General features: G+C 47.0%; 1 protein-coding gene across 1 annotated transcript in view; it reads right to left on the bottom strand.

Moving 5' to 3' along the window:
• Positions 1-13,609, bottom strand: part of PLA2G15 (phospholipase A2 group XV) — a 67,833-nt gene that overhangs the window by 30,902 nt on the left and 23,322 nt on the right. Inside the window, exon 3 of the mRNA XM_029608937.1 lies at positions 9,635-9,753. Within this exon, the coding sequence (XP_029464797.1) occupies positions 9,635-9,753 (119 nt within the window). The remainder of the gene's footprint in view (positions 1-9,634; positions 9,754-13,609) is intronic.

Here is a 13,609-nt window from a genome sequence, read left to right as displayed (position 1 = left end):
ATAAAGAGACACCAAAACAATGAAATTCAAAAAGCCAAAATTGGCAACTCCAGTCAAAACAAGCCAAATGCTGGAAACACCGGCTGTGTTGTTGGGTTCACTATCTGAACACACTCTGCACTGTTTCTTGCTTTTCTTTGCTTTGAAAAATAAAAAACAACAAAAAACAAAACCCCAAACTACTCCTTTCTAAGAAGGTAAATGACTTTGGTGCATGACATGCCATCAGGCCTGCTGACGCCTTACTTCTGTTATCATGATTTGTTAAGTTTGGTTTGTTTTGACTGGATTCATCATATTTGGCATTTTGAATCCCATTGTTTTGTTTTTTGGTTGTCCTATTTTAGCCTGGGATTTATGGACTCTCTTTCACGTCAAGGTTTCCTGCATTGGGCCAGGACTTGAGTCATAAGATAGAATGTTAGAAATGATCCAAAAAAAAAAAAAAATGAAAACAGAAGCAATATGATATCTTCTGTATCGAGCCATGGTGCAACTGCACCCGAAGTACTATGTGCAGTTCTGGTCTCCCCCATCTCAAGAAAGACACAGCAGAACTAGAAGCGGTGCAGAGGAGGGTGATAAAAATGATAAACGGGGATGAAATCTCTCTCCTACGATGAGAGGCTACGCTCTTCAGCTTGGAAAAGAGACGACCGAGAGGGGACATGATAGAAGTTTATAAAATCATGAGTAGGGTGGAAGAGGTAAATAGAGGCCCTTTATTTACCCTTTCAAATACTACTAAAACATGGGGACACTCCATGAAACTAACAAAACCAGCAGATTCAAAACAGCCCATAGAACATAGTTTTTCCCTCTGCGCACTGCCAAGCTGTGGAATCTGTTGCCAGAGAACATGATCAAGGCGACTAGCATAGCAGGGTTTAACACACATTATTAGCCAGGCAGAATAAAGAAAACAATTGCTATCCCTGGGAGTGAGTAAGAGGCGTCAGATCTACTTTATGGAATCTACCAGGTACTTGCGAGCTGGACTGGCCACTGTCAGAGACAGGATGCTGGGCTCGAAGGACCTTGGTCTGACCCAGTATGACAATTCTTATTTACCATGCCCTCAGCGATCCTCTGTGTTTTATCCCATGTTTTCCTGAATTCAGATATTGCTCTGGTCTCCACCACCTCTAAGGGAAGGCTGTTCCATGCATCCGCTGCACTCTGTAAAGTAGTAATTCCTTAGAATACCCCATTTCACCCTCATACCAAGCCCCCTCATTCTAGACCCTCCTTTCCTTTGAAAGAGGCCCACTTTGGAGGTATTTAAAGTGTTTACATCACATCTCCCCTTATCCTGTCTTTTCTGTAGCATATACATATCTAAATCTTTAATTCTATCCTCTAGAACAGCGGTTCTCAACCAGTGTGTCGCCAAGCACTGGCTGGTGTGTTGCATGCTCCCGGTCTCTCCCGCTGCCGCCGGGCTATCAGCACATTCAAGCCCAGTGGGAATGGAGGCAGTGCTAAAAGAAGTTGTGGCACCCGTGGCTGGCCTTTTCTTCTTCCCGCGCCTGCATCCCTCCCCGGAACAGGAAGTGATACGCGGTGCGTGGGAAGAAGAAAGACCGTGCCGCGTGATAAAGTAGCAGCGGCCGCTGCAGCATCGGCCCCCGAGCAATTGAAGCAGCCGGTAATCGAGAAAGGAGACAGCAGCATGAGCCTACCGCGGTCGATGGGATTCTTCTTTCTTGGCCTGCGGGGGCTGGAGGAGGAGGCTGCTGCAGCTACCATTTGTGCTGGGGGGGGGGGGGGGGGGGGAAGAGAGAGAAGCAGCCAGCCAGCCTGTGTGTAAGTGAGAGAATGTATTTGATCGAGAGCATGTGTGTGATTGAGAGAAACTGGTCAGAGAGCTGATGTATGTGTATATGTGAGAGACAATGAAAGAGACTGCTCAAGTAGATGACTGATGTGTATGTGAGAGTGTGAGACAGTCAGGGATGTGACGGATTGTGTGTGTGTGTGTTGGGGGTGGATGTGTGTGAAAAAGCATGGGAGTGAGAAGCCTGATTATGTGAGAGAGCATTGGAGTGGGAAGTCTGTGTGTGTGCATGCATGAGAGAGAGACTGGTTGGTAAGGTGACGGTGTGTAACAGAGAGAAAGTGATTATGGGAATGAGAAGCCTGTGCATGTGAAGAGTGAGCATGGGAGTGAGAAACCTGGGTGTGTGTGAGACACAGCATGGGAGTGAGAAGCCTGTATATCAGAAAGAGAACATGAGTGGGAAGCCTGTGTGTGTGTATGCATGAGAGAGATCAGGTGACTGGTGTGTGTGTTTGTGTATGTGTGTGAGAGAAAGAAAGTGATTATGGGAATGAGAAGCCTGTGCATGTGGAAAGAACAAGCATGGGAGTGAGAGACTGGTGAGTGTGAGAAAGAGAAAGTGATTATGAGAGTGAGAAGCCCATATATGTAAGTGGAACACGGGAGTGGGAAGCCTGTGTGTGTGTATGGCATGAGAGAAACTGTTCAGGAAGGTGACTGGTGTGTTTGTCAAAGAATGTTTGGGAGAGGATTGGTGTGAGAGACAGAAACTAGTCATGGGGGCATGACTGATATGGTGTAGCCTGCATGGAAGAGGAGTAGGAGAGCTGCTGGAGGGGGTAAGTAAAGGTGGCTTTTTAAGTTTATTTTTCTTGATTGACTGCCATTTTAAATTTAATATTATGTGATGTGTCTGCTTTTTTGAAATATTTTATTGGTGTTTGGAGAATTTTTAATAGTTTTTAATTGTTGGATGTTATTCTGTTCATAGCTGTTTTGAAACATTTATTCTGCTTATTAGTATAGTTTTACAATTATTTCTGTGTGGGGATCTATAGCTGCTTGCTAGTTCTGTTTTCCTAATAAGAGGTGTATTGGTTTTTAGGACCTGATTTAATATTTGTAGTGTTGCCTTTTCATAGATAGGGTTGCTCCTGTTTGAGTGTATTCCATAATACAGGTGTAACTGTGTGCGGATTAGTTTATGTGCATTACTACAGATCCTGGGAGTATGTTAGGTCGGTTCTGTGTCTGTTACAGAGATATTTTACTAGCATGTAAGCGTTTGTATCGGTCTTATTTGTTGTGTTTTCTCAAGAGGACATGCATTGGTGGTAAACTGCTGTCTTTTCATAAGTAGGGCTATTGAGCCTGGAAGTAGAAAGAGTTTGAGTTGCTGTTACCGAGATGACACCAGAACATCTTTTTTGTAGGGTGAGTTGTATGGAGAATGTCATAATTCTGCTTTACATCCATTATTGTGGGTCAGGGGGTTCCCGTGGATGCAAACTGTACTTTTACATCTAGCCCTGTGACTATCATTGGTCAGTGTGTCATGCATGTGAGAACCATCTGTCAGGTGTGTCCCGACAGAAAAAAAAAGGTTGAGAACCACTGCTCTAGAACAAAGACCAGTAATCATTTTAGTAGCCAGCCTCTGGACAGACTCCAGTTTATATCCTTTTGAAGATACAGTCTCCAGAATTTTACACAGTATTCTAAATGAGGTCTCTCCATGGACAATCGCCTTTTTTTGGCTGACCATTTCTCTCCCTATGCACCTAAGCATCTTTCTGGCTTTTACCAACATCTTATCCACCTGTTTGAAAAGAAAATTAGTTCTTACCTGTTAATTTTCATTCCTGTAGTACCACGGATCAGTCCAGACCGTGGTGGAGCCTCCTTTCCAGCAGGTGGAGACAGACTAAAACTGAAAGGGTGTCCTACATGAAGACAGAGCCTATCCTGTAACCCTTCAGTATAACCATCGTCAAAGCAGAAAACAACAAAACCAGAATAGGATCAAGCAAGTAACCACAACGCTCAAATGAGCAACTGTAGAACAATGTAAGAAACATGGTATGATTATACGCTCTTGCATATACTTGGTACTTGAACAACCAAGGCTTCCGGCGTAATTGCTCAGTATTCTTGCAAAGAATGAAGTATTAAAATCTGTGAATCTGCAAGAACAAGCTTCGAGAGGACAGAACAGAAGACAGACAGGGAAGGGCGTCTGGACTGATCCATGGTACTTCAGGAACGAAATCAGGTAAGAACTAATTTTCCTTTCCCTGTATGTACTCTGATCAGTCCAGACTGTGGGATGTACCAAAGCTTCCCTATCCCGGGTGGGACAGAGACAGCCCCGCTCGAAGTACTTGCCGCCCAAAAGAACCAAAAACCAATGCTTGCACATCCAGATGGTAGTGTCGAGCAAAGGTATGCAAGAACGTCCAGGTGGTGGCCCTGCAAATCTCTTGCGGAGAGACCGATTGGCTCTCCGCCCAGGAAGTAGCCCAAGAATGTAGCAAGTGAGCCTTTAAGCCCTCTGGAATTGTCCGTCCTTGGCAGAGATAAGCAGAGGAAATGGCTTCCTTCAACCATCGTGCAATAGTGGTCTTAGAAGCCGGCTTGCCCCGATTGGGACCACTCCAGAGGACAAAAAGATGGTCTGAGACCCGAAAGTCGTTGGTAACCTGCAGATACCGGAGGAGAACGTGTTTGACATCCAGTTTATGAAGGTTGCCTCCAGCGGTACCCGCAATTTCGTCCGGAGAAAACTCTGGAAGCTCTATCGACTGGTTGACATGGAAGGTGGACACCACCTTCTGAAGAAAAGAGGGCACAGTTGAGAGAGACACCGAAGTCGGAGAATCGCAAAAAGGGTTCAACAGGACAACGCTTGAATCTCAGAGACCATCCGAGCGGAGGCGATCGAAACAAGGAAAGTTGTCTTGAGCGTAAAGTCCTTTACCATAGCCCGACGGAGAGGTTCGAACGGAGCAGAACAGAGAGCCCAGAGGACCAGATTGAGACTCCACGAAGGACAAAGTATTGCGAGAGGGCGGACGCAGGTGTTTGACTCCCCTCAAGAACCGAACCACGTCTGGATGAGCCGCTAGAGGATGACCCTCGACCTGTCCGAGAAGAGAGCCAAGAGCGGAAACTTGCACGCGGAGAGAACTGAAGGAGAGGCCCTTGGAGAGACCCTTCTGTAGAAAAGAAAGAACTAACGAGACCGGGGCAGAGCGAGCTGAGACACCTGACTCTTCACAGTCTCAAAAGACTTTCCAAGTGCGCACGTAGGCTAGAGAAGTAGACTGCTTCCGGGCTTGAAGCAAGGTGAAAATGACCTCTTCCTTGTAGCCCTTACATCTCAGACGCCGCTGTTCAAAAGCCAGGCCGGTAGATAAAAGCGATCGGCCTGGTCGAAAAATACAGGCCCCTGCCACAGGAGATGAGGAAGATGGCCCAGCCGCATAGGTCTGTCCGTCGCCAGGCTGACAAGAGATCAGCGAACCATGGCCTGCGAGGCCACTCAGGTGCTACCAGAATCACTGGCCCCCTGTGGAGTTCTATTCTTCGGAGAACCTTTCCCACTAGGGGCCATGGAAGAAACACATACAGAAGGACGTCTGCAGGCCAAGGAAGAGCCAGAGCATCCATTCCCTCTGAGCCGTGCTCCCTCTAGCGGCTGAAGAACCGATTGGCCTTGGCATTGTGCATGGTCGCCATTAAGTCCAGGTGGGGGGGAGGGGGCCACCTGCGGACGATCAGATCCATGGCTGCGTCAGAGTTCCCACTCTCCCGGATCGAGCGATTGGTGACTGAGAAAATCAGCCTGAACATTCTCCTTGCCTGCAATGTGGGAGGCCACCAGGCAATCCAGGTGTCGTTCTGCCCAGGCGAAGACATGGCTGGCTCCCAGGGCCTCAAGGTTACTGCGGGTGCCCCCCTGACGATTGATGTAAGACACGGTGGTGGAGTTGTCAGACAGCACTCTCACCGCTTTGCTGTGTATGAGGGGCAGGAACCCCTGCAGAGCCAGATGCACTGCACGGGCCTCCAACCGATTGATGTGCCAGCGAGTCTGAATGGGCGACCAGACCACACCCCAACCCAAGAGATTGGCATCTGTGGTTACTATCGTCCACTGTGGAGACTGAAGGGGCATACCCCGGAGAAGATGGGGGGAGCAAAAGCCACCACTGTAAGTCGGCAATGTAGAGGCCGAGAGGGGGAGGACTATGTGGAACTGTTCCAACACCGGCTGCCAACGGGATAGCAAAGCTTTCTGTAACGGTTGCATATGAGCAAAAGCCCAAGGAACCAAATAGATGGTGGAAGCCATGGACCCGAGGACCTGCAAGTAGTCCCAGGCCTTTGGCAATGGCAACGAGAGCAGATTCCGAATCTGGCCGATCAACTTGAGGGCCCGTGCACGAGACAAGACCTTGCCCATGCGAGTGTTGAAGCGGGCTCCCAGGAACTCTAACTCCTGGGAGGGCTGAAGGTTGCTCTTGGAAAAATTCACTATCCACCCGAGAGACGCGAGGAGGGCTAACACCTGATTCACTGCCTGTTTGCAGAGAACCTCCGACTTGGCCCGCACAAGCCAGTCGTCCAGATAGGGGTGAACGAGAATGCCTTCCCGAAGGGCTGCCGCCACCATCACCATGATCTTGGTGAAGGTGCGGTCGCAAGGCCGAAACTGGAAATCCCGGTTGAGGATGTGGAAACGAAGATAGTTCTGGTAATCGTGGTGAATCAGGATATGAAGTACTCCTCTGTCAAATCGAGCGAGGCACTCTCCGCGGCGAACACCGCAATGATCGCTCGCAAGGTTTCCATGCGAAAACGTGGGATCTTGAGAGCTCAGTTGACCCATTTGAGGTCTAGGATCAGCCGAAAAGCCCCGTCCTTCTTGGGCACCACGAAGTAAATGGAATACTGGCCTGCGCCGAGCTCCTTCTCCGGGACCAGGACAACTGCGCCCAGACTGAGGAGTCTGGCGAGGGTTTGCTCTACCACTTCCCATTTGGAACGCCAGCAAGGGGAGAATAGAAAGAGATCCGGTAGGTCGCGAACAAGTTCGAAGGCGTACCCATCTCGTACAATGTCAAGGACCCACTGGCCCGATATAATTTTGACCCATTCCTCGAAAAAAAGGGAGAGGTGGCTACCCAGAAATGGGATCGAGGAATGGGCTGATTGACCTTCATTGAGTGGCAGGCTTAGGGGTGGAGCGCACGGGCTGGCCCTCGCGAAAGGGCTGCGACCAAGACTGAGACCGGGAAGAATAACCGCTTGTGGAGCCACCCCGTCTGCGTGGGGTATACCGTCTCTGTCCCTGGAAACGAGGACGTGAGGGTGTAAAGGAGCGTGACTGCTTCGGACGATGCTCCGGGAGCTTATGGACCTTATTTTCCCCCCAAAGAATCCATAAGCTTCTCAAGGTCCTCTCCAAACAGCAACTTCCCTTTGAAGGGCAGCGAGCCCAGCCGCGCTTTGGAGGACAGGTCAGCCGACCAATTGCGCCAGCCAGAGGAGTCGCCTAGTGGACACCGCAGAGGCCATTGCCTTCGCCTGGACGCGGAGGAGGCTGTAGAGCGCATCGACCCCCATAGGCGATGACGGCTTCCAAACGTTCAGCCTGCTCCGCCTCTGCCGACGGGAGGTCCTGGGCGCCGAATAACTGTTGGGTCCACCTAAGACCTGCCTGCAGCATGAGACTGCTGCAGGCAGTCGCGCGGACCCCCAGAGCCAGGACTTCAAAAATGCGTTTCATATGTGCCTTGAGCTTGCGCTGTCCGTCGATCCCTCCACAGGCATAGTGGTGTGCTTAGTGACCACCGAGATGTAGGAATCCACGGAGGGATTTTTTAACATGTCCAAACATTCCTCCGGGAGGGGGTAGAGCTTGTCCATAGTGCGCCCCACCCGGAGCCCCGCTTTGGGAGCCTCCCATTCCTGTAGGAGCAAAAGCTTGTGCACGGGATGAAATGGAAAAGCGCTTGCCTGAGTCCCACCAGGACCGGGTCCATATTTTTCGGCAAGGAGGCCGTAAGGGTATCTGCAGGCAGCCCCGCAGCCCCTCCAACCCCAATTCCTGGAGTACAAATGGGATGAGGGGCTCTAACTCCTCCTCTAACTCAAACTCTTGCCGGACTCAGCCCCCTGAGTCCAGCAAGAGCCAGGAGACAGTACAGTCTCCTACACAGAAAAAAAAGACTAACTACCTTAAAAAAAAAAAATAAAAAAATTTTAAGAGTGAGCCAATCTAACTCCTAAAGAAGTACTTGCTTGATCCAAGGAAAAGAAGGATAGCTGGCTAACTAGCCAAAATCAGGAGACCGAAGGGTGAGCTAATGCACCTGCTGGAGACAGACAAATACTGAAGGGTTACAGGATAGGCTCTGTCCTCATGTAGGACACCCTTTCAGTTTTAGTCTGTCGCCAGCTGTTGGAAAGGAGGCTCAACCATGGTCTGGACTGATCCGGGTACATACAGGGAACACTAAGTTAGGTGCACTTGCAAGGGATCTCCAAAGACCATATATGCACACACAAGACAAATTTGCAGACTACTCCTACAGATACGATTAGATATTACCTTCAGTTCAGTAGGCCACAATGACTGAAGATAACAATGGCAGGTGTTTTCAGACCAGTCTATGCAGGAAATTCTTGCAGAATATGGTCTTTGCCATAGTTCCATAGTCTGGGGTCATTATTATAATGTCCTATACCTCTCAGTCACAAGTTACATAGTTGAGGGGATATACACTGGACTCCTTTCTGAAACTCATTCCCAGCTATAGATGACACATGGACTGTTCTTTCTAGTAAATTCTGGGGGGGGGTCAGCATCAAATATTGGATTAGAAACCTTTTCCACGTTATTACAAAAGAGAGAGACTATTTAGCTGGAATCTCTTTACCTTACTGGTATTCCTCACTAAATTTGAGGCATCTTTAGTCATTCTGTGCATGCTTGTGAGCAGTGTTAAAAAAAAAAAAAAATTAAGGGGAGAGGGAAAAAAATACCAATGGCGGAGTCCACCTTTCAGTTCAGCTACGATGGGGAAAAGGCAGCAAGTTCAAGATGTCTCAGGTTGTCAACTTAGCAGAAAGTCAAGACGCCCTTTGAGCCAACATATTTCACCCAGTAACTAGCAGTCTTTATGGACTGGATAGTCTGGTTTCTAATTCTGCAACTGTTCTTGAAGCACAAAAAACCTAAAATGTGCCCTAACTGAAGTGCCCTGTGGATTAACAGTACTTGTCCTGTAAATAAAAGCAGACTTAGAACCATAGATTTTAAGAATAATCAACACTCATGACCTTAATCTGAATGAGGCAGCAGAAATGAAAAAAGGTGGTTCCTGCACAGAAAAGTTAATCCATTCATTGAGAGATCCTGTCAGCCTTTGCCAGTTTAGGATTCACCTCCAGGTCCACTACAACAACCGCCTCGCCCCAGACTATATAATAACCAGGGCAGAATTTACTCCCCGACCACTGACTTGCCCCAGACTATATAATAACCAGGGCAGAATTTACTCCCCGACCACTGACTCGCCCCAGACTATATAATAACCAGGGCAGAATTTACTCCCTGACCACCCAGTTACAGTTCGCATAATATTTGCCAATAGGGAAACAGCTGGTATAAGCTTACTCTGAATGAATTCATTTTAATTTAATTAAGAATCATAATGACCAGTCCAGGACAGTTAATATATCACTAATTTCTAAATCCTGAGATGTTAAAAAAATAATAATAAAATTCACTTTTGTAAATGTATCATCATTTTCTATGTTCATCTCTCCCTAGAACACAAAACATACCAACTGTTCGTTTGCTGGGGTCAAGAAACTCCAAGGAAAACGTCTTTCCAAACCCTGGAACTCTGACATCCACGCCATCAGGCGACTCCGTTGTCTTACTTGTTCTGTTGTAAATCAACCTGGGATATAAGAAAACAAGATTCATAAGACAAATAAATGGATACACACAAATATTTCTGAATTTCCATTCAAGACTCACGAAGAATCAATTCTGGAAAATTACAAGTGTTGAACAAGAGTGGTTTCAGCTCTTACCTAGTAACATAGCAGAAAAGGATGAAATGGTCCATCCAGTCTGCCCAGCGAGCTTCTCATGGTAATATCTAGCATTCTGTGTAAGTTATCCCTGCACTTACCCCCCAATCCATATAAGGGTAGAAATATTTACAATAAAAAACCAAGCAACTGTCAAACCCATAAAAAATTACTGCTAGCAACATTTTTACTAGTTGAGAAGCCTTCCAGAAAATTCCGGAAATGCTGATTTGTTTTGCTTTTGGACTTGGCCGTAGAAGCAGTCCTTCGCTTTTTCCTCTTATGTCTGCATATCAGTACCCAGAGACCGTAAAAGTCGGGTGACATCCAAATCCCCTCTCTTCCCCTCCACTGTCAAAGTGGAGAGTGATGTTGCAGTTGCTTCAAAAGTATCATGGCTTATTGGTTGAGGGTAGTAATCCCCGTGCTTCTCCTAAGGGTAGTAACTGTTGCACTGAGCAGGTTATCCCCATGCACTTTTTTCTTCATTTCTGTCCTCTAGCCTTTAGAGATCCATATTGTTTATCCCATGCTTCTTTGAATGTTTTTGTCTTCACCACCTCCTCCAGAAGGACATTCCAGGCATCCACCACCCTCTCCTTGAAGAAATATATTTCATGGCATTGGTTCTGAGTTGTCCCTCCTGAAGTTTCGTTTTGTGACACCCTAGTTCTACTGTTTCCTTTCAAATGGAAAAAAGATTTGAAGATGTGCACAATTAAAAACTTTTAGGAATCAGAAGATCTGTGTCATATCTCCTCTGCACCTCCTTTCTTGCAGGGTATACATTTAAGTCCTTCAGCCTCTCATCATAAGTCATTTGATGGAGACTTCATCATTTTGGTCACCCTTCTCTGGCCCACCTCCATCCTGTCTTTGTCCCTTTTGAGATACGGTCTCCAGAACTGAACACAATACTCCAGGTGAGGCCTCACCAAGGACCTGTACAAGGGGATCATCTCCTCCTTTTTCTTACTGGTTATTCCTCTCTGTGCAGCCCAGCATTCTTCTGGCTTTAGCTATCTCTGTGTCACATTGCTTTGCCGTCTTCGGATCAATAGAAACTATCACCCCAAGGACCCTCTCTTACTCCGTGCACAAGTCTTTCACCCCACATACAGCTCTTTTGGATTGCCACACCCCAGATGCATGAGTCTGCACTTCTTGGCATTGAATCCCAGCTGCCAAACCTCAACTACTATTCAAGCTTTCTTAAATCACGTTTCATTCTCTCTATTCCTTCCGGCGTGTCCACTCTGTTGCAGATCTTAATATCATGCCCAAACAGGCAAGCTTTACCTTCTATCCCTTCTGCAATGTCTCTCAAAGATAGTGAACAGAACCAGTCCCAACACCGATCCTTCTGGCACTCCATTTAACACTGCTCTCTCTTCAGAGTAGGTTCCATTTACCATTACACGCCGTCTATCCGTCAACCAGTTTGTAATCCAGGTCACCACCTTTGCGCTTACTCCCAAGCCTCCTATGCGAGACCGCGTCAAAAGCTTTACTGAAATCCAAGTAGATTACATCAAGTGCACTTAATTCAATTCTTTAGTCACAAAAAAAAAAAAAAAAAAAAAAAAAAATCAAATCAGATTTGGCTGACAGGACCTTCCCCTGGTGCATGCATGCTGCCTCTGGTCTAACAACTCTCCTGATTGTAGACAGTTCACCACTGCTGCTCTTCTCCAGTCACACGCCGCCAAGCCCATTTCCAGGGGTCCTTCAGCTCTGAGTCCTTCAGTATTCTGCAATGAACCTCATTCAGCCCCATGGCCTTGTCCACTTTCAATTTTCCTAGCTCTACCCATACATTCTCTTCTGTAAATGGAGTTTCATCTATCCTGTCCTCATCTATGGTTTTGTCAAGCGGCAACGGTCCTTCTCCAGGGTTTTTTTTTTTAGTGAACACTGAACTGAAGAAATATTTGTTTAATATTTCTACCATTTTTTCATCTCTCTCTCTCTACACAGTGCTCCTCGCCACCTTTCAACAAAACTCCTGCAGATACCAGCCCTTTTTTCTACAAATTACAAACAGTTATTCCAATACACACTAACCAGGATTCTAAAAAGGTTAGATTAAATATATAGAGATTTCAAATCATGCAACAGAGGAAATATAGCAGAAAATAGAACAATGTCAGCAAGAAATCAGTCTATATTATGACTAGCAAAATTTAAAAAATTCAACTTCAGGTATGTGTCTCTCTGGAGAGGCTGTAGTGGAAAAAGCATAAGTTACTTACCTATAGCAAATGTTCTCAGAGGATAGAAGGATGTAAGTGTTCAAAAGGTGAGTGATGTGAACACGAGCCAGAGTCTGAAGCTTGATTTCATAGCTTCTACAGCTCTAAGCATGTGCAGGATTTGTCTCACATTGTAGCCATCATGCAGAGACCGTCTCATTTCTTTAATTAAGCTACTAAGAGATGCTATGGGGGAAGGGAAGGGGGGTTTATGTGAGAATGTACAGCCTGTTACCTTTGGAGAACACCTGCCACAGGTAAGTAACTTACGCTTTCTCAGAGGACAAGCATTCAATACAAAAACTGTTAAGGAATCTGTGGAGATGTGGCTTGGGGGGGGGGAGGGGGGGAACATACTGGAAGGACAACTGATTAAACTGGAAATCCAACGCCACTTTAGGCAGGAATGTGGTATGTGTGCACATGAGCTGTATTTAAAAAAAAAAAAAAAAGGGGGGGGGGAAGAAATCAATAGGGTGTGAAGATCACAGTCTCTGCGTGGCCTTTACCTCCTCATCCCCTCCCTCCCCCTACATGTCCCTAGCCAGCCTTTCACATTCACAATCCCCCCCTCCCCCCTTGATGGGGTAGCAGAAGATGAAGAAAGCAACATTACATCCTCCTCCCATGCTCAGGAATTGATTGCTCTTTGAACCACACAGAATCATACAGCTGTGCATTCAAAGGCAGCAGAGGACACGGTCCATGTGCTGCATTTCTCCTCCTCTTATTAATCACGTCAGCCGGGGAGGGAGGGGGGGGGGGGGGGGTTGGCCCCCCAGACTCCAGTGACCATTCCGCAGGGTCTGGCGAGCTTTACAGGAAGAAGTGGATTTTGTAGCCATTCCCATACCATCGTGGAAGATTAGGAGCCTGAATTATAGGGCGAGCTTTACAGGAAGAAGTGGATTTTGTAGCCATTCCCATACCATCGTGGAAGATTAGGAGCCTGAATTATAGGGCGAGCTTTACAGGAAGAAGTGGATTTTGTAGCCATTCCCATACCATCGTGGAAGATTAGGAGCCTGAATTATAGGGCTGCCATAGAATAGTTAACCCCGGCCTTAAAGTACTTTTAAAAGCTAAAGAGGGAGAATCAAGATGGCACCTGATGGTAGCAGCACTTAATGAAGCTCTCGTGCTCTTTACTGCCTTAAGTCTTTTTTTTTTTTCTCCTCATGTTTTTCTCCCCACCAGTTAAAAAAAAAAAAAAAAGAAAGGGTGGACAGAGGGATGTCCTGGGCAGTCCCTGGTCCGCCTGAAACGGTGGGCCCAATCAATTTCTCTACGTACGGAGGAGGAGCGTCCAGGGAAATGCTGTTAGGGAGCTTAAAGGGAAAGCATGGTCTCCATCTTCCCTTGACGACAAGAGTTTCACTAGCCCAGCATCAAGGACATCTGCAGCTCTGTGTGGTTCCCAGCCAGTGATCATCGGATGACATTGGCTTGGGCCTGGGAACAGAGGGAG

The sequence above is a fragment of the Rhinatrema bivittatum genome, chromosome 7 (assembly GCF_901001135.1).
Source record: "Rhinatrema bivittatum chromosome 7, aRhiBiv1.1, whole genome shotgun sequence".
NCBI lineage: Eukaryota > Metazoa > Chordata > Amphibia > Gymnophiona > Rhinatrematidae > Rhinatrema > Rhinatrema bivittatum.
The sequence above is the reverse complement of the archived record's forward strand: the minus strand, read 5'-3'. Positions and strand labels throughout refer to the sequence as shown.